The sequence below is a fragment of the Eschrichtius robustus genome, chromosome 3 (genome assembly GCF_028021215.1).
Source record: "Eschrichtius robustus isolate mEscRob2 chromosome 3, mEscRob2.pri, whole genome shotgun sequence".
NCBI lineage: Eukaryota > Metazoa > Chordata > Mammalia > Artiodactyla > Eschrichtiidae > Eschrichtius > Eschrichtius robustus.
The window spans coordinates 24,983,586-25,005,164 of NC_090826.1; the positions used below are offsets into that span (position 1 = coordinate 24,983,586).

The following is a 21,579-nucleotide window of genomic DNA, read 5'->3' on the forward strand; positions in this document are numbered from 1 at the left end:
CACAGAAGTGTTTAACAGCAAGCTGTGTTCGGGAGTTATGACCCCTTCTCTTTAATTTCTGTGCATACTTTTTACTGCTTGTCACCTCCTTCCTGCCACCACCCCTGTCCAACCAACTTCCTTCAAATCTTAAAAGGAAAAAATTTCTAAGAAAGAATGGTTGAGGGACTTCCCTGGTGGTCCAGTGGTAAAGAATCCTCCTTACAATGCAGGGGACACGGGTTCGATCCCTGGTCAGGGAACTAAGATCCCACATGCCGTGGGGCAACCAAGCCCACACACCACAACTACTGAGCTCGCGCGCCTCAACTAGAGAGCCTGAGTGCCGCAAACTACAGAGCCCATGCACCCTGGAGCCAGCGCGCCACAACTAGAGAGAAAACCCGCACGCCACAACTAGAGAGAAGCCCACGCGCCGCAACAAAAGATCCTGTGTGCCTCAACAAAGATCCCTCAACAAAGATCCCACGTGCCGCAACTAAGACCCAATGCAGCCAAAAATAAATTAAATAAATAAATAAATAATAAATAAATCTTAAAAAAAAAATGGTTGAGAAAAAAGGAATAGGAAGAACAGGGTGTATATGAATGGGCAGGGTCTAGGTCAGGAAACCCTAAACAGCTCTGATGGCAGGCAGTAAAGCTTGTAGAAAGTTGACTTTCCTTGTCTTGGTCCAGAATCCCTAGCACAGAATCTGCTGACAGCCAAGACAAATCTCCCTTTTCACTAGCCCTTAGCAGCTGCCTGGGCTTTCAGTTAAAGTCTGCCCTCAGGCCAGCTGAGCTGGGGACTTTGAGAGATGGCAGGAGGCCCTCTCCAATCGGGCCCATACTTCGCTGGGCCTTTATTATGCTGCACTGGGCTTGCCCAAGGGCCAGCTGGGGATAGGAAGACAGATGGGGTCAGCTCAGGCCTGGCCACTCCAGCAGGTCCCAAATGCCCTGATAGGATTCTTAACCCCCTGCTGGCTCCCCCACCCCCTTATCATTCTCCATAAGCCCTGACCCAGACATCCTTTCACAGCCAACAATTCACCGAATCCTAAAATTACCATCTTAGAGTCTGAGGTAAATGGCATGTAAAATCATAGAACAATGGTGTTGGAAAAGACCACAGAGGTCCTCTAATCGAGTGGCTCCCAAATATTAGTGTGCAGACCACTTGCATCTGAATCAGGGCCCCACACCAGTTCAACTACAGCAAAATCTCTGGAGGTGGGACCTGGTTACAGGTATTTAAAAAATATACTCCCCAGGGATTCTGCTGAGCAGCTCTAACCCTCTAAATCAATTATAACACAGGCATTCCTGTCAAATGGTCACCCAGCTTCTGCTTGTACATTCCAGAGAGGAGGAATGACCATTCTGTGTTTGGACAGCTCTGACTCAACTGCTTTCTTTGTTGAGTGTAAGTCTGTCTTCTTATAATCCACTTGTCTTGGCTTTGCACTTTGAGGCTTCCCAGAATAAGAGCGTTTTCTCTTTTCCAAGGTAGTCTTTTGATGTTTGAAGATACTGATCTCATCTATCCCCTGGTTCCTACAACAGTTCCCTATCATGATTTTCTGAGAGGGTACCCAGAATCAAAAGCATCCTCAGGTGTGGTTGAGCTCCTGGGCAGAGTACTGAGAGAACTTTGCTGGCTTCCTTCCCATGGAACAAAGCCCAGAGCTGCCCCACCTGGCTTTTAGACTCTTTGCAGTCTGGCTCCAACACTTTCCAAGGTTCCTACTCATCTGTCACTCCTCCAACATGCTGTTACCACCACCATGTGCTGTGTGTCATTTTTGATCGCACCAGGAGTTCTGGTGATCTGTGAAGTTGTCCACTATTCAGACTGTACTTACTCCCCTCCCAGATCCCTCTTCTCCCCAATTGCCAATCTTCCTTTAAGATTCACTTAAAGTGTCATTTCCTCGGTAAAACTTTTTCTAATTTCTCCTGAGGCACTTCCTCCTAGCTTGTAGGTATACCTCCGACAGTATGTATTAGACTGAATTTGAATTGCTTATTCATATCTGTTTCTAAAACAAGGACATGAGAAGACACAGAGCACAGATAAATACGGTACATCTTCCTGGAGTGTCAGTTTTACTTGGTGCTCAGTCATTTAAAACATTTATTAATGTAAAACAAGCACAGCTATATTATGAAGCAGCACACAAAACCACATACATTTAAATAGTCAATTTCACTGGGGGAAGAAGGTATGGGGGAATGTTCTAGATTAAGAGAGACTAGAGAGAATACCCCAACCCATAAAACTTGATTCTAGATTGAAAAATTAGCTATAAAAGACATTTTTAATACTGGGGAAATTTTAATATGATCATTAGATGGTATTATGGAAATTGCTGTTAATTTTCTTAGGTGCAGTAATGGTATTGTGGCTACGAAAGAGAATGTTCTTAGGAGATAGATACCTGCTGGAGTATTTAGGAATATTTGGGAGTAAGGAATTATGATGTCTGCATCTTACTTTCAATAGTCATTGAAAGTTGTACATATACAATGTGTGTGAGAGAGAGACAGAGGAGAGATTATTTAATTATTGAATCTAGATGGAACATATACAGATATTCGCTATGTTAATCTTTCAATTTTTATGTTTGAAACTTTTCAAAAAGTTGAGAGGGGGGAATCATACATTTTATAGATTCAAGGTGAGATTTCAAAGTTATTAATTTCAGGAGTCCCTCCTGCTCCAGTTCATTCTCCTCTGCCATTAAGGCATTTACGGGGAAAAGTTTGAGAAGCCCTGATTTTTGTTTCCCTCCCCACTATTCTGCCCTGTGAGCCTTCGAAGATGAGGCTATGACTCAGTCATTTCTGTATTCTCGGAGCACAGCACCAGGGCCCACCACAGAGGCCTGTTGAATTAATGTTTCCTGAATGAGCAAAACCTCTAACTTAATATGCATGTGACCTTGGTTAAACAGTACCTCTTTTCAGTTTCCCCTTCTGTAAAATGAGGTTGGACTAGATGACCTAAGTACCTGTAAGGTCCTTTCTGGCTCTAGTATCTTTGGATGCTATACTTTGAAGGAAGGTCAGAGGTCATTTTTCTGCACAAAGCCCCACAGTCAGTCAGGCAGAGATGACCACAGTAGATCAACCTCTGCTTCCTGGCCAAACTCCTAAGTTTCAGCTCAGCCGTGGGCACTGGGAGAAGTGTTCTTAAGTTCGCACAGACCACATGTCAGAGCAGTGGTTTCCTTGAGATCCAAGGGGTGCCAGGAGAAGTCAACTTGGCTTTATGCTACCCTCCTGTCTATAGTTATAGCCATGGCTAACACTAGTGTCCTCAACTTTAACTGCACATTGCAATCGCCAGAGGAACTTTAAAAAAATACTGATGTTTACCCTGGAGATTGATTTAATTGGTCTGGGGTATGATCTAAGCATCTGGATTTTTAAAGGCTCCTCAGGTGCTTCTAATGTGCATTCAAGGTTAAAAGTCACGAAGGCCTACACTGTGGTGATGGGGTAAGATCTCTAGCTGGGTTTTATGTCCTGGCTTTGCCACTTACTAGCTGGTTGATCTTAGATGTTACATCTCTTTGAACATGTTGCCCCAAATGTGACAAGTGAGATAAAGCATGTAAGCCAAAAAGAACAGTTAAATAGTTAAGGACAACTATCACTGAATAAACAGGAGAAGCCTCTGTGGCTCTCCCAGGAAAGATGAAAACTTTCTGAGTCTATAGAGCAGTGGTTCTCAAACTTGCATCAGAATCACGTGGAGGACTTGTTACACCAGACTGCTGAACACTCTTTCCCCCAAAGTTTCTGATTCAGTAGGTCTCGGGCAGAGCTCTTGAGTTTGCATTTCTAGCATGTTCTCAGGAGATGTTGATGCTGTTGCAGTTCCAGAGACCACACTTTGAGAATCACTGCTCTAGAGCAGAGTTTCTCAACAGCAACACTAACGACATTTTGGAGCACCTACTTCTTTGAGCATCCCTGGCCTCTACTCACTAGATGTGTGTAGCATCCCTCGAATTGTGACCATCGAAAATGTCTCCAGACATTGTCAAATGTCCCTTAGGCAGCAAAATTGTGCAGAGCTGAGAACTACTGCTCTAGAGGATATAAATTAAAGAAGAATCTAAGAGTGTAGGTGAGTTGCAGAGGCAAGTGAGGAAAAGAAATTGAAACCTAGAAGAAAGGAGGAATTTGGGATAGCTCAGGGCTTGACGTGGAAAGGGTGGGCGCCCACCCAGGGGTTTTTCGAAGAAGGATCATTATGGGCCTGGGGTATAGAGACAATTGACCAGAGGGCAGAGGGCAGGCTCAGAGGTCAGACTTGGCTTTATTTGGTTCCACAGGAATAGTGGCTGTCTTTTAAGTCTGGCCCCTCCTTCTGTCCTGGGACACAGCTGTCAAGCTCTAAAATCTCTTGGAAGAAATCCTGTCCTAACTCAAATGGCCTTCCCCTAAGGCTCAACTGCCTGCAGCTCCAAATTGCTCAGCGCTCTCTCTCTTACCTCTATTTCCCATCCACACCTTGAGATATTAACAAGCAGCAGACTTCAGGTCTGTCAGGAGAAACAAATAACTCTGTAGTTTTGCTGTGAAGAAGCAACTCTGTTAAGAGCCCTGACCTGTCCAAATCCACCTCCCTGACAATTCAGCTCACAAAACTTAACCACCCAGTGAAAAAAAGATTTGGCTCTTTAAGTGCCAATGGTATTAAGTGCTAGAGACTGGAAGTCATAAAGGGAAATTAACTGAAAACCAGAGATGGCATTACTCATTCGGGAGCAATCTATCTCTCCCAAAGTGAGAATACAATTTACACCCTCTAGGGACGTTTTATACTCAAATCTTTATTCCCCAGGCTAGGGCCTCTATTCCCTACAAATTCTAAGTGGTGTTGCTATTTCCTGCTAATGGGTTCTACCCAGCCTTTGAAGAAGGCACTTGGGAGGAGTGGAGAGGCTGAGGTTAGAGGAAAGCCCTTGCAGCCTCCAGGGCCTTGGTTCTTCCCAATCATTGCCAACTTCTCAACGGATTGGTAGGCTTTTAAAAGTGCAGTGTCAAAGTTCAAGCCTTGTTTTACCCCAAGCCAAGAAAGATGAGGGTATGTGAAGGGGACTAGACTAATTGTGAGGTATGTAGACCGGGTATTTATAAGGGATTAGGGAGTAAACTGTGATTGTGATAGAGGTGTGAAAAGTGGCTTGCAAACTATCTCTGGCCAAGTCTCTTCTGGTTAAAGGCATAACCGTATCTATAATTATTGCTTAGGTCTGAAATCTGAGTCACCATTCCTTTTGAAGCTCTCACTCTACTTAGTAAAGGTTCTAAGCATTCCTGCAGTAAAGGAATGCTATTTCACTTTATTTAACCCAGTCTTTCCTGAACTTATGTGAGCATGGGATCTTTATGCCCAAAGTACCTAAGATACCTGGGAAACAGTGTTCTGTGGAATACACTTTAGGGAACCTCAACCTATAAGATAAATTATAGTACAAGCTCTCCAGCATTTGGCTCCTACTTAATTTGGCCCCATTACTAACCATGCTGAAGTTCTTTTGGTTCATGAAACACACCAAGCTTTCAAGCTTGTGCCTGCTGTTTCTTAGAATGCACATGTTTTTTGCCCACTGGCAAAGTCCTACTCATTCTCTAAGTCCCAATCTAAGCATAATCACTTAATCTGTGAAACTTCCTTAACTCCCAGGAACAATAAAGTGCTTTCCGTTTCCAGTGTAAAGTGAATAAACTTTATACTTTATTCACTGTACTAAAAATAATTGGTTTGACAGGTTTATCACCCTGCTGGTTCCTTCATTAATGAGTTAAATCTTGGACATGTGCTCACTTAAAACTATCCTCTTTCTTTTATAACTTAAGTAGATGATTCAGTTTGTGAGCTAAAAGTATAAAACCAAACATGTTCAGAACAGGTTGGAGGTGTGAAGACCTCTGTGTTGAGGTAGGAGATTCAGAAAAGACACACTGCACTCCCCAGTGCCAGATGGTATTCATCAGTGCTGATCTGTGTGCCGGGCAGTCACCCCGTGAGCCAGAGACAGTACCTGTCGTGGGGGTAGAAGGCAACTAATAGCATTTCTTAATGCCTGTCAGTTTAAGAAAGATAAGCACAATGATAAAAAAAAAAAAGTCTTAGACAATGTCATGGCCCAGCAGCACCAAAACTTTCTCATATTCCTTTTGAGTTGAGTTTGATACAGCATTCCAGCCAATGCTATTGCTACCAGCTGAGAATGCCCCAAATCTGCCCACTTCAGGAAACCGGAGGGTAGGGACTGCTGCTCAGGAAAGTGCTTTTGGCAGGAGGCAGAGTAGACACAGACTATGTTCAGCTTCTTGGAAGTCTAAATGGATTGTATGTATCCCCCGGCCATATCATGCTCTGCTTAGATTTACAGTGGTCAAGCCTCAAAGAAAAGACAGCAATAAATCCAATCCACATGGCTCTTGTAAAAAGGCATCTATTTGGCTTTTAATACAAAATGAGTCAGAGAAACAAAGAAAGAGAATATCATACAAGTTATTGAATTAAAAAAAAAAATCCCCAATGAATAAATTTCGGTCACATTTCCTGTCTTCAGCCTAAATTAGGAAACAGGAGACTATGCACCAACCAATGTGTGTCCCTTTGAAGAAACCTTACTTAAAAAAAAAAAAAAAAAAGAGGAAAAAAAAAAAATCAATCCCTGAAATCTGGCAGGTGGTTTTAAGAGGCCACTGTAAGGTTGCCTTAATCATCCTGATGAAACAGGATACTGGGAAACTTGTGGTTGCTGGAACATGGCCACCTCCTCCTTGTTTCTTGCTAGTAATGATCTTCATCTGAAGGGAGGATGCTGGCTTGGGCATCATTTGATGCCACTTATGCTGTCTGAGGTCTCAGGGTCAAGCAGCCTTGTGGAGTCTTCCACTCCATATCTTCACTGAATCTCTCCCATATATAGTCTCTTGTCACTGGATGCTGAGAGAACTGAGGTGAAAAGAACAGAGAAGATAACTGGAAATAATGAAGGCTCAAGGAGACCTGGTGCTCAAGGGCTCTTATGTTAAGAGGCAATTTTGGTATAAAAGAGCAATTGGATTTAGCTTAAATTCCTCTCCTCTTAAACACCATTCACAGGAAACTACAGTATAGTCTGACTTTTCAATCCACCTCCTCTCAAAACCATGAGGGTGGACTGTGCTATGGGAAATACATTATCAGGGTCTAAATCCTGATGTCCCTTGTCAGTCAAACCTTAAGAAAAAGACCTTCTCAGTCATTCTAGAAGAGAAGAATCAATGTCTTTGTCAGTCATTTTGTAAACATGCGTCCGCTTGGAGAAAAGTTACATTTTCTCCTTAAATTCAAAGCTCATTATCTAGTTCAGCGAGCCAATAAAATGTTAAGTTGAAATTTATATCTGAACATTAAGGAACATCATTCTTTTATCCAACTACATCACTGAATCATAGACCTGAAGCAAGTAAACTCAGAACAACTAGAAATAAACAGACTAAGCAACCCCCCTTTGAGATTGAGAGGAAAATGGATCATTGCTCTTACCCTCACCACTTAGAACGATGGTGAGACTGTCAACGATACCCATAAAGACTGTTTGCATGGAAATCCACATAAAACAGATGTCCACCTCTGCCTCTGTATTCTTAGGGCTCTTTAGGGAGATTCCCTCAGCTTCCCTTTCCCCATAGTCAGGACAGACTTACTGATGGGTTCGTCGGGGTGGAAAGCCACTTCATTGATGGAGCCAGCATGGCCGGGTAGCTTATACAAAATCCTCCTGCTTGTGGTATCCCACACATACACAAACCTGCAAGGTATCATAAAGAGCAACGCTAAGGCCTCCCAGAACTGAGGGTAGGGGAGAAGCATGGCTTTTTAAGGGAAACGGAAGCAACCCTTTATTTATTCAATCTGTATTTATTGAACTGTGCTCTGACGTTTAGAAACTAGGAATATAGATTTTAAATAAGGCATGGATCCTGCTCTTGAGCAACTGAGTGGAGAAATAGGAATAGCTAAAAATATCAGCATTGCTGGTATTTTCGAACACAAGTTTCTGAAATAGGAAAGATCATGGAGAAGACAAACGGTTTTTCCTACAGATCCTACACAGAAATCTTCTTTAAAGAGCACCCAATACAATTAGGGTGTAGTTAACTTCATATGCACCTAGGAATGTCTTAAAGGTAACCTAACTCATGGCAGGTTGGGAGACTAGGCTGTAGATCCACCTGAACTTCTTAGTACTGTATTCAAATCACAGAGCCCAGAGACGGACAGGACATTTCTGCTATATAAACAAAACCCAAACATATGCTTGATCCAAATCTTGCATTGAATTCATGGACAGAAAGAATACTGAATTCTAGCATGGGAAGGGGCCAACAGAAACCAGCTAGTCTACACTCATTTTACAGAAAAGAAAACTAAGGTACAGTGACTTTTCCAAGGTTACACAGTTCATCAGTGGCTCAGTGGCAGAATTAAAATTAGAACGTTTAATATATTCCAGTATTCTTCTTTCTCTTACCACCCTCAAATATCTTGTGTCCCTTGCCATCCTCCACTCCCCCACCCCGACCCCTGCCAAAAGAAGTTCCTTTGACCCTCAGCCTTGCTTGGGTCATTTTAAGCTGAAAGTAAAATAAATAGATATTATTTTCATATGACCATGCAAAGACAATCTGTTGGTAAATTTAAAAGGCTGGTGGTTTTCAAACAGGTTATACCAATTATTTACATATTTGTTTTGTTCAATCAAGACCTAAAAGGGTACACTCATCAGCACTTGATTATAAAATACCTAGTTCTGAACAACATTACACTTTTGGTCTAAAATGCAAATAAACAAGAGCTTCTTAATTACACTGTTTAGCTCACAAGGGCTAGGCTCCATAGGAACTAAATAAAAGTTCCACGCAAGGTGGAAGAGAAGGAACCCCATCTATCTACAGACTCCTTGGCTCTAATGCTCATATTTTCCTCAGTGTCTTCTTTCTTGCCATGCATAATAACTGTCCTCATTAATCCATCTAAGGCTATGTGGCCTATTGAAAAAGTGTATAAGTTCTGCGTTCAAGTCTCAGTGCAACTATTTAATAGTTAAATAACCTTAGACATTCATTTAACTTCTCTGAGCTTCTCTTTCCTTAGTCAAATGATGGAGTAATGATGGAGACAATGTTGATCTCACAGCTCTGTTGAGAGAAATAATGAAATAATGTATGCAAAGTACCTGGCACACAGAATTAATGATAGCTATTGTTACGATGAATAAATAAATGATCAAAACAGAATCACATGAAATCAACAGGCTGAATATGAATAAATCACTCACAGCAGAGAGACTGACCAGTCTTCTTGTAGTCCTTGATAGGAACTGTTGAAGGGTTTCAAATCTGAACATGAGGAGGTAGGTGAATTGCAAGTAGGGAGGGGAAATTTGCCAAATTCAGGCCAAGCTGAAAAGCAGTTTTCTGAGAAGGAACAATACATTTTCCAGGCACATAAAAGCCAGCAGAACCCCAGCTCTCCAAGGGTTTACTTTGAGCCCTCACTCTCCATGGCTGCCAATTAGATGCTAAATTTAGAGGGGTTCCTTATCCTCTCCTTACTCTGGCATGGCAACAGTTGGCAGGAACTAGGCTCCTCATGTAACAGAGCTGCTTGTTGACTTGGGGCTAATTGGTGAGGTGGCCTGTGAAATGTGGCCAACCCTCAGCAGGTAGACATACAGGCTCTTCCTAGACCAGAGCCATGCTTCCACATGTAAGGCTTAAAGGAACAGTGGGGAGGGAAAGAGGGAAGAGAGGACATGGAAAGTTAGAAAGGACCAATGTCAGAAACAAACTGCTCGGAAGAAAAGCTAGGCAGATATCATTTAAAAGCTTAATTACACAGGAAAGATACATCTCTGCTGAAAATCATGTAAAAATACTTAGAATGGTTCTTACTCTGTCAGAATGTAAGACATCTTAGGCTGTGGGCCTGTTTTTCGAGGTCTTCTTTAGAAACCTGGCAACGGAAAATCCTTTAGATTCCCTCTTCAGGGCAGCTTGCTAAATCACCAGGACTCAAACCAGCAATGTGACACGGTTTTACCTGGGCCCTTGTCCCCCCATAAAATACTCAAATACTTGTCCATTTTTCCTGGCATTAAACATGCCAGGGAAAAAGAGTGGACTCTGGAATCTTCAGGTATGTTCAGCATTGTTCACAAGTCAGAAAGGGTGGGACAGACCAAAGTGAGGCTTCTTTATGGTTGTGCTAGAGCCCCAAATAGGAGAAAACTCTGGCACATGCTGAAAGCCCAAGCTAGCCTAGGAAAGGCTTCATGCTTATAGGATGGTGCCTGTTTTAGCTGGGTAGCAGGAAAATCTCTAAGGGGGGAGAAAGATGGGGTTAAGCTAAAAAGGGTTAAGACATCTCCCAATGGGAGCTAAACCTAGAGTCTGCCATCAGAGGGCCTCATCATTCTTTACCATTCCACATTTGCGGCCCTGGGCACTTGAACATCCCTACTCAACCTCTGACTCCCAATTATAGGTCACCACAGACATGTCAAATACAACAGCATCTGACTGAAGAATTCTCTCCCTTCTGTTTCTCATTCATCACCTAATTCCTCAGGCAGTTTAAATTGATAGTTAAAGCTTCACAGTCTCTTAATTCAGCTCAGGGTTGGAAAATACCTAGCCCACATGCTGCCATACCCCTCACCTAGCAATCTTGACACTTTTCCCATTGAACCCAGACCCAGCTCTGAATCATCCCCAACACAGGCAGCCATTACCAATAGATAAGCTGATATGCAGGGCAAAATTTGACTGCCATCCTTGAGCTAGGAATTTATTCATGTAATATTCACTAGCTTCTTACTCATTCAGAGATGAGTAAGACTCATTCCCTGACCTCTAGGAGCATATAATTTAGTAGGGGTGCCCCACTATGTTTGTCTTACTGTAAGATGTAATAAACGTTAATAAAGGTTAGATGTATACAGTGTGACTACAAGCCAGAACAAAGAGCAATTAGTAATGCCTGAGAGGTAAGGGAGAGAGAGAGCCAGGAAAGTTTATAGATATAACATAGATGATTACTAGAGAGATACAGGAGTTTGGATAATGGAGGAGAGGAGATATAAGAGAGAAGCCTGGAGGCATAAGGGATGTAAGAACAGGGAAAGTTCCATGTGAGTGAAGCATTGTGGTGATGGTGGGGGAGGAGTACACAATATGTATCTGAATGAACTTAAGCATGGCAGAAGAATCTCATGAGGGAAACTGGAGCCAGATTAGGAGTTTGAATTTTACTTTGATGGCAAAGGGAATCCAATAACCAAAGAAACTGTTTACCCTCCAGGTGTAAAATGTATCCAGAGAGGGCAGAAATGATGTGTTTGTTCACATGATCTTTAAACCCTTCAGACCGCACATGACTTCATCTCTGAGTACAGCTATAACTCTCTGTCTGCTATAGCTCAGTATCTGCACTTAATGTATTAAACATGAGAAGATACCTGCATAGCTACATCATTCTTTACCTCACGCCCAGTAATCCTTACCTGTCGGCTGAGCCAGCTGCTATCTTGCTTCCATCAGGTGACCAAGAACATCTCAGAAGATTCTATAATGATGAATAAGCAGGAATCCAATGAATATAATAATGTACCAAACCCCTCTTTACTAGACTATAGCATCACTAAGAGACTTTAAATTTCTTGAGTTTTTTTTGGCCGTGCCACACGGCTTGTGGGATCTTAGTTCCCCGACCAGGGATCGAACCTGTGCCCCCTACAGTGGAGGCATGGAGTCCTAACCACTAGACCGCCAGGGAATTCCCCCTCTTAAATAGAGTTTTAATTATTCTCCCCAGAATATAATCAATAATTATCTTATATTCTGTGGCCCAAGACAGCCTAATTTGATATATTTCAAACCATATAAAAACCAACTGTAGAAATTGCTTAATTTACAGTAAATTAAGAGTGGACCTGGCAACAAAATTTTACTCTGCCTACAAATGGAGGCTCCCCTTGCTCCTTTATCTTGATCCTCATTAAATTTTTTGTTTTTATTATAGGAAAATAAAAATAAAACCAATTCTAACAAAAGATAAAATTTGATTTATAAAGTGAAATTGAATTTTAATGGGTTCTCAAAAGAAAAACATTAGTCTATATTAACAAACTACCTGGAGGAAAAGCTGCTTTGAAGAGCTGACCTGGGATTTGAGAGTTTAGAAAAAATTTCTGTCTCTCAGAACTTGGCCTGTGGTGCTTACTGAGGGAAGGGATGTATTCTCAGGGCTCTAATAGCTGGTCACTGGGAGGGTGAGGGAGGCCACCTGGGTAATAGCCATGGGAATCTGAGTCCCATATGGAACACTGACCTAGGAGGGTCAAAGTTCCCAAGGAATTAAAAAGATAGGAGTGTCTTGCTGAAGTCCGAAGTCCTAAATTTGAGGGGGGCCCCATCACTATCTATCTATGTGATTGCCTTCTTGCCTGTGCTTCTATTAGTTTTATTTCTGGCAAGGACAGTTTTGATGGAGAACAGTGTTACTAGAATGCAGCCCCTTCTCAGTAGAGCTATTGTTCCTTATCCTTAGCACCATCTTAAATGTTTCTTTGAATCAAATGGACAGTAAAATTCCTCTGCCATGCAGAACTCACCTTTTCAAAGTTGTGCACATTTCCTTGAAATATCTTCACACACCTTTCTTTGGGAGCAAACGGCCGGACATCCCAGACCCGCACTGCAAATTCAAACAAACGAAGCAAAACAGCTATCAGCCAGGGGCCTCCTGAGAACCCAGCTGAAATCAGTATCATGTCAATGACAGATGCTGTTTCCTGGGTGGAGAAAGACCAACATGGTACACTGCTACCTGACGAGGCTTTTTTATTTTTCTAATGGGAACGAAATGCATCCAAGTTCCATTAACAGGGACTAAGGACACAGAGGAAAACTGAGAAGGTAGGAAGGGAAAATGTCAAACACATTGCTGGGGATCTGCAACAGAAAGTAGTTGGGTGTGATACTGATTTCAACAAAACATTTTGCAAATGATTCCTCTGCCAACCCTAACAGTCACACCTAGCAAAGTTTCAATATGACAATCTAAATACCACTGACTACTGTGACAATCAATCTATAAAAATCAAACTCAGGACTAACCTTTTCTAATTTTGCTCATAGGGGAAACTGACAGTTTAATTATGAACAAGGTCAATATTTATATATATATATAAAACACTATACCAAGAATTAGAAAAAGTGAACTTTGATTCCAATTCTAGCTCTGCTGTATATATGGGGGATATCAGGAAAATAGTGAGGTTCTTTGTGTTTTGGTCGCCTTTATAAAACGAGAATACCACTTGCTTTTTTTTTTTAATAAGAATGTTTTAAGGGTCAAATAAAATGATACATGTGAAAGGGCTCTAAAAGATTGGCAGCAATAAACAATAAACAAAAAATTTTGTTATTTTATTGTATAGCTATAACAAGAAATTCTTCTTATTTTTAATAACCATTTAGGGAATCTCATCTTTCCTTACTATGAACAATGCTAGAATTAGACAATGGCAAATCTATTGAAATAGGACATAAACACCCACAGTAAGCAGTGGCCACAGCCATTGTTAACTAAAGCTAAACCTACAGTGGAATTTGAGTGATGTCATTTTATTTGAGTGTGAAAAAAACAACAATCCTTGAAGTCAAACAGGTATAAAAAGGTGAAGCTATGCATGAAAGTTTGCTATTCAGCTGAGAATACAGTCAGAGGTAAGGATGTTCATTCATTCAACAAGTATTAATTGAGCACCCCTTGAGTGCTAGGCACAGTTTTCATTACAAAATGTCAGTGAAAACATTTTAGTATATCAGGGGGCAGTTCCAAACTCTCCCAATATTAAGCATATAATCCAACAGGTCATCTTTCTTTTTTGCTATAGTAAACTCACCCTCCCATCCAACAATTCAAAAACAAGCAAAGAAAGGACAAGTGTGTGTGTAAATCCAGAATACTGAGGTGTTTTAATGAGGACCTCTTGTCACATCAATGCTTTTGGAGTGGGGAGGGAAGATAGACTGGCAGAAAGAGCACAACTGAGATATCAATAGGTCTATTGATCATCTGAGCTTGGTACTCTTTGAAAATGCTTGAGAACTGCCTTGGATGGATCTCCAGACCCATCTTCCTCAATAAACTAATCACTACGAGTTTTTTGTACTCTGCTTGAATCCACAGCCTTGGATTCATAGCACACCAGAGCTGAAATGGGCCTTAAAAGTAAAGTCCAGGTCTCTTATATTATCAGTATAGAAACTGATGCCCAGAGAGGACAAATGCTATGTGCAAAGTTGCTCAGGGATTAGATGGCAGATCTGGGACTAGAATCCTGGCTTCTTGACCATCTCTTCTAAAGTTTTTTCTTTTTCTTTTTTTTCTTCCTTTTTTTTCTTTTCTTTTTTATGCCCCTGCCTCCTCCCCTCAAAAGTCAATTTTAAAAGGTTACATATTCCAAGGTATTGAAGATATAGTTCCAACAGAAAAACACAAGCTCTGCAACAAGAGTTGTGCTGTCTCAAGATAATCAGGTTTCACAGTTCAGGCAATTCAAAATTAACTCACTATTGCCCCCAAACTGATTAAGAACTGTTCACTGGCAATTTAGAGAATCTAAAGAAGTCATATGGAAACAAAAGCATTTTGTAGGTTTGCATGTACCTCTATCAGTTAGATAATGAAAATGACTCCTGCAAAGTTAAGACAGCCGCACACATAAGGCAGTGGTGGTTGTGACACGCAGAACGAGTCGCTTAGTAATGTTCAGGGTCGGTTTTTTCTTACACTTCTGCTTAAAATATGAGCACCCTCTTGTTCCAAATAATTTTTACTAAAACCTAAAATAAGAATAAACTACATAAGGACTAAAATTCTACTGAGATGACCATGATTTAAACAAAAATCGCTGGAGGTTAATGGGGAAGGCACTAAAGAAAGAACAACTTGGTGCCTGATTCTATTTACCCACTGCCTTTCAGAGCCTATATATACCACCATGTTAACAAGGAACTGATTTCAAACCAGTCTATACAGACCAATTTCTATGTAACACTATTTTTAAAAGTTAAAAAATGGTCAACTTCAACTGCTGAAATTCACAGACATCAGTTCATCAGAAATGCCTAAAGCATCCTCTGAACTCCTCTGACCCTGATCACAACAGAAGTAAAAAAGTAAAAGGTTTCCCCTAGGCCCAGATATCACATGTCCCTTAGGATCTATCTCACCAAGCAGGCAGGGAACAAATTTATTTACTTTCTTCCCTATCCACTGACTAAACATTTTAAAAAATTACTTCCCAACTGGTGTCTTATAATGCAGTGTGCTGGAAATGTAAACACTGGCCTTTCTGTTCAGGCTTTTATACTTTGGGAGCAGCAGGTTCACTCCTGATGTCTTTGACATCATTGGTTCTGCCCATCAAATAGAATTCTTTGTTGGGAACAAGACTGACAAAATGAGCAAGGTGGCTGGACATGGCATACAAAGCTGAAATTGCAGCTATATCCCAGGCATCTTCTTGGTTGAAGACATGCACCTCGAGCTTTTTGAAATGGTCATCTGTTATGTCATCAGCTCGGGAAAATAGCAAGTGCAAATTCCAGCATTGCCTTTTCCCAGGCACGGAGGTCAGACTTTCTCCAGTTCACACAGACCTTGTCAGAGAGCACTGGGTTCTTTGAGAAGACCCTGTACTGGGCACTGTGGACAACCACGCTATAAGAGCACCTGTCGGCCAGGCTGGTTACCACAATGATGAGTTCCTTGTCAGCTTTGCTGAGCTGGCCTGTTTCCTTGTTACATATGGCACTGTAGTAAGCAAAGAAGGCTCTGAATTCCAATGGCCGGTGGGACAACACTTAAATACATTTGGTAAAAATCCTGTCTTCTTTTCTATCTCCTCCATGAGCTCTACAATATCAAAAGGCAGGTCCTCTTTGTAGTGAATGGGGCAACGGCTGATGGGTTTGGACTTCTCTTCCTGCTGAGTCTCATAAAGGTGCAAGTTCAGGGTCACCATAGGCAACTTTTTCCAAAACCTATTTGTCACAGGTGAAGAAGAGACATCTGCCTCACAGCGCCGAGGCGGCAAAGCATCGACATGGCGGCACGTGGCGTGGAGGCCAGGCTGCCTTTCCGCGCACCCAGCCCTTTGGGCCTAAAGTTTTTTCTATTACAACCTGTTTTCCTAATTGTCCTGGTGGACACCTGCAAGCCATCTTGGACTCTTTCCTTGGACCCTCATTTATCCAGCACACATTTCTAGTTCCTAATGCCCACTTTCTTTAGGGTCTACAGTGACTGGGCACTGGGAGAGCTTTCCTTTCCAAAGTTACCTGTATTGTCCATTGCATTGGACAAGAGATAAGAGCCTTCAGAGCTTAAACTCAGGCCAGTCACTGAATCTGCATGGCCTCTCATCGTGTAGGTCAGCTTATTTTGGCGCAGGTCCCAGACCTGCAAAACAAAATAAGGCAGCACTCCCAGAAAATCAAATTGTGAACAGCAAAGAAATAGTTATTAAAGAGTCAACTGCCTGGGAAAATTGGTATCCCTTCTTAATCTGCCTCTGGGCCAAGCATTACTTTACCACAAAATATAGGATTTCTACCAAAGAAGAAAAAACTCTTGCCTTTCTAAAACAGAGTCAAAGTTACTAAGTTTGACTAGAAAAATATGAACTAATGAATGTCAAATATTAAGATAAAGTTTAACAAAAAATAATAGAATTTAAAGAGGTTATTTTCAATTCATAACAAAATATATTAGGAATTAAAAAACGAAGTAGCATTTAAAACACAAACTATGATTCTTAGCAACTAAAAATAAACTATTAGAACGATATAAAAACAAGTAAACAAGTCATTTGAAAAAGGCATTATGATTGCATGTAAAATGTATATAACAAGGTAATATGCAAAAATACAGAGGCTTAAAAATTTTCATTTAACGTCATAACATGTATACAATGGAAAAGCATATTTATTAAAAGAAAAATAAATTGTAGGTTCATTGTTCCCTGAGTAGGAAAGGTACGAGAAACAGTTCAGCTGAAAATAACCTAATGTCAAACAGAAAAAATAAATTGTTCATTAAGTTATGGCTCATAAACATACTGTAACACTATGAGCTCTCATGCTAGCATTCGAAGAGCAGAGTGGAAAGAGTGAGCATTTAGGGTCAGACCCTACCAGTCTCTGCAACTTAAAAGAGTTATGTATCACTGGGCCACTAACCCTCTCTGAGCCTGCTTCTGGTCTATAAGATGCGGACAACATTTACTTCTTATGGCTGTTGTGAGGATTAGAAATAGAATGCCTAGTACACAGCAGGCCCAATAATAATTGGTAGCTATTATTAAGCAACTCCTAAAAATACTCTGAAGATCAAATGTAAAAATGTTTATAAAATAATCTATTATTAAGCAAAGAAGGAAAATACAAAACAGTCTATATTTACATAGACTGAAACTATGTAAAAAATATATTAAAGGCAATAGAAATGGTCTGGAATGTCATATGGAAAAAGAACAGCAATTTTGTTAAGGTCATTGTTATTATATAAAATTTCATCCAAATTTGATTCCGTATTGCCACATAGTTTTTCTAAATGAAACAATTTTCTGCTGTCCCTTTAAGCAAGGCACCTTCCTCATCTAGAAATGAGTTTGATGTTGTATGTCAAAGCAATACATAAGGCAGACAACTCCACTTTCCCCATCAATAATTCATGTGTGGATGTATGTACACACTTCATATACAATCATTTTTGTGTCAGGATGTTTGTTGCCTCAATAATTAGGGAGGCTTGAAGTGGCTGACATTTTTTTGTTCAAGCTATTGTTCCTCCTCTTCAGAGAAGCCATTGTTGAAATCTTCAGCTTTTTAGGAGAGAATGTAATTCATCATCCCTCACAACACTTGGGTGCTCTTTCCAGACTTTCCTCTTTGAGGCCTGCACACGTTGTTTTGCAGAGCCAAAATGTATCTGGGATTTGCCAAAGAAGAGTGAGTAGGGCACTAATTTAAGCAAAATATTTTGCAGATGTCCTAATCAGGTGTTCAGTGAATGTTTGGGCATCTGACTCGTGCAGGCGCTGTTGGAGATAAAAGAGATGTTGTCCCTGTTCTCAAGGAGCTAAAAAAGTGATGAGAGGCCTGGACAAGGGGCAATAGCCAAGACAGCAGAGGGATTAACGTTCCCGTGGTACATGAATGGGAGTGAGAAAGGGAAGGTTTCACAGAGAATAAAGCACTTGAGCAGGATATGGAAAAAGAAGGAGATTTTTGTTTGTTTATCTGTTTGCCGCACCACGCAGCTTGTGGGATCTTAGTTCCCTAATCAGGGTTGGAACCTGGGCGCCTGGCAGTGAGAGTGCAGAGTCCTAACCACTGGACCGCCAGGGAATTCCCAAGAAGTTGTTGGTTTTTTTGTTTTTTTTTTTAAATTTATTTATTTTATTTATTTATTTTTGGCTGCGTTGGGTCCTTGTTGTTGTGCACGGGCTTGCTCTAGATGCGGTGAGCAGGGGCCACTCTTCGTTGTGGTGCGCGGGCTTCTCATTGCGGTGGCTTCTCTTGCTGCGGAGCATGGGCGCTAGAGCGCAGGCTCAGTAGTTGTGGTGCACAGGCTTAGGTGCTCCGCGGCATGTGGGATCTTCCTGGACCAGGGCTTGAACCCGTGTCCCCTGCATTGGCAGGCGTATTCCTCAACCACTGCACCACCAGGGAAGCCCATAAGAGGTATTTTTTATTTAGACCAAATAGAAGGGTATTCCCAGGCAAAGATAATGCATGAAAGCAGAGAGGCATGAAAAAATTACTGGGTTGTAGGGAACTGGGCAAAGAGAGGCAGCAGACAATGCTTGAGTGATTGGCAGGCAAAGGGCAGCTCATGAAAGGTTTTGAATGACTGGCTTGGACTTGATCTCCCTCACTGGGGAGCCACAGAAGGGTTCAGAGTAGTGGAATGAGTTGGCCAGATTCCAGAAAGATCCTTCTGGCCCAGATAATCGGAAAGGATGAGAGCAGAGGTCGGAAAATCAATGAGGATCTGTTCTATCTCTTTACCTACTACATTAAAAAGAATCATCAACTAAACTCCCATTCTGACTAGAGCTCAGGATTACAAGCAATGCCAAAGAATTGCCAATCAGATCTTCAAGTCATTAAGAAGAAGCACATTTTCTTCTTTTATTCATTTCCCACTGACTCCACAATCCTATGCCCGGGAAGAAAATCCCAAGAGGCTGGCAGGAACAGTATATTTGCTCACAAACATATAGAGAATTTGCTCACTCCAGATTTTAAAAGGGGCTTCCATTCCCTGTTTGCTCCCTCCTTTCTCAGAATAGGCAGTGCTATCTGAGAGACAGAAGCAAACAGAAACCAGGCTCTTCAGGAGTACTTCCTAATGTAGTAAGGCAGTGTAGGCATTTGTCAAGCAAATGCTCAAGGCTGGTAAGCCCCTGACTGCTTAAAGGGTACTTGTTAATTGACTAAAGGCAATTTGATAGAGGCAATTTGCAGGGGACACGGGTTCAAGCCCGGGCCACAACTACTGAAGCCCGCACTCCGCAATGAGAAGCCTGCGCACCACAACAAAGAGTAGCCTCTGCTTGCCACAACTAGAGAAAGCCCGCATGGAGCAGCGAAGAAAGAAAGAGAAAGAAAGAAAGAAAAGAAAGGAAAGAAAGGAAAGAAAGGAAAGAAAGGAAAGAAAGAAAGAAAGAAAGAAAGAAAGAAAGAAAGAAAGAAAGAAAGAAAGAAAGAAGAAAGAAAGAAAGAAAGAAAGAAAGAAAGAAAGAAAGAAAGAAAGAAAGAAAGAGAAAGGAAGGAAGGAAGGAAGGAAGGAAGGAAGAAAGAAAGGAAGAAAAAGAAAGAATTTTTTAAAAAAGAGTCTTTCTGGGTCCAAGGGCAGTTACTCACTCCTAAGCATGTCAGAACAGGGTGTTGTTAAATAGGGAGAAGATTGAAATTCTATGGTCTCACATCTCTCAAGCACACCCCTTAGTTATACAAGAGCAAAATGAAGTCAAATAGCTATAGCAACCTGATTTCAAATTATTAACTGCTGTCGCCAAAAAACAATCTGGCAACCTGTATCCAAAATGTGAAACATCCTTATATTTGTTAACACATTAATTTTCATCTAGAAATCTATTCTGAGGAAGTAAATAAATATGGAAAAAGTTTCACACACAAATATGTTGGATACAGCAGCATAATTTGTGATAGTGATATATATGAAACAGACTGTTCAGTATATTGATTGCTGCTTACTAAATTATGGAATATTCTAATAATAAAATATCTAGAATATTCTAATATTCTAGATGATGGCAGCTGACACGTGCTGAACACTTACTATGTAACTGCCATGTTGCTAAGAATATTATATTTTTTTTACCTCATTTAATCCATGTAACAACTGTATGAGGTAGGCTGATTATTCCCATTTAGAGATAAGAAATGGAAACTCAGAGAGGTTAAATAACTTTCTTAAGATCACATAGCTAGGAATTAAGTGGCAGAATCAGAAAAATGATCCTAAGTTCTGGGGATGTTATGTACATCATGGTGACTAAAGTTAACAATACTGTATTGTATATTTGAAAGTTGCTAAGAAAATAGATCTTAAAAGTTCTTATCACAAGAAAAAATATTCTAACAATGTGAAGTGATGAATGTTAACTAGACTTCTAAAGTCAACCATTTTGTGTTATATACATGTATCAAGTCATTATGCTGTATACTGAAAACTAATACAATGTTATATGTCAATTATATCTCAATAAAACTAGAGAAAAAAAGAAACAGAAAAATGATCCAAACTACAACGCTAAGAAGAAAATAAGATAAGAGTGATGTGACGGAGAGCAACTAGAAGGAGGGCCTAGTTTCATCTAAGAAATCCTCTCTACAGATATGTCTGAGCTGACACTTGAAGACAAGACTAAGTCAGCCATGGCAATATCTAGTGTCGGGGGTTCCAGACAAAGTAGTAGCTATATGTTACTAAGTGAAAAGAGCATCATATAAAATCTTATCTGAACATTAAGACATTTACATACAAAACACTATGGCACAGAAACAGACTGAGAGGAAATAAACTGAAATATCACAAGTGACTAAATTTGAATGATGAGACTATGAGTGACTTTTTTTTCTATTTTCACTTTTTCTAAACTTTCTTCAGTGAACAAATGATCATTTTTACTACTAAAAACATTTAAATTGTAATAAATAATTTTATCTCAATTTTTAATAATTTTATTCCCAATAAAGTTGATTTATTAACTATACATTTAAACGCAATTTTTACATCTCTGCAAAACTTTTAAGGTAAGTAAGTAGGCAAATCAGGAAAGCCTACCCTGATTTTTAGTTTGGAAAATAAGATATACTGTAAACAGCGCACAAACACGGAGTTCCCAGTGCTGACAAGAGAACGTAATGATCCAGAACAGGTACATGATAAGAATGCCCAAGTTTTTAGAA

At 40.6% G+C, this 21,579-nt stretch overlaps 1 protein-coding gene across 2 annotated transcripts in view; it reads right to left on the reverse strand.

Moving 5' to 3' along the window:
* Positions 1–6,463: 6,463 nt before the first annotated feature.
* The window catches only part of SNRNP40 (small nuclear ribonucleoprotein U5 subunit 40), a 34,992-nt gene continuing 19,876 nt past the window's right edge, over positions 6,464–21,579 (reverse strand). The window contains exons 6-10 of one of the 2 annotated variants that reach the window (XM_068539355.1): positions 16,417–16,537; positions 12,678–12,760; positions 11,568–11,629; positions 7,708–7,811; positions 6,464–6,970 (exon numbers count right to left, since the gene is read on the reverse strand). In XM_068539355.1, coding sequence (XP_068395456.1) covers positions 6,921–6,970; positions 7,708–7,811; positions 11,568–11,629; positions 12,678–12,760; positions 16,417–16,537 — 420 coding nt within the window. In that variant the 3' untranslated portion in view covers positions 6,464–6,920. Of the gene's footprint in view, positions 6,971–7,707; positions 7,812–9,115; positions 10,019–11,567; positions 11,630–12,677; positions 12,761–16,416; positions 16,538–21,579 lie in introns of those variants that run through there. The other variant, XR_011073489.1, reaches the window with a different exon arrangement.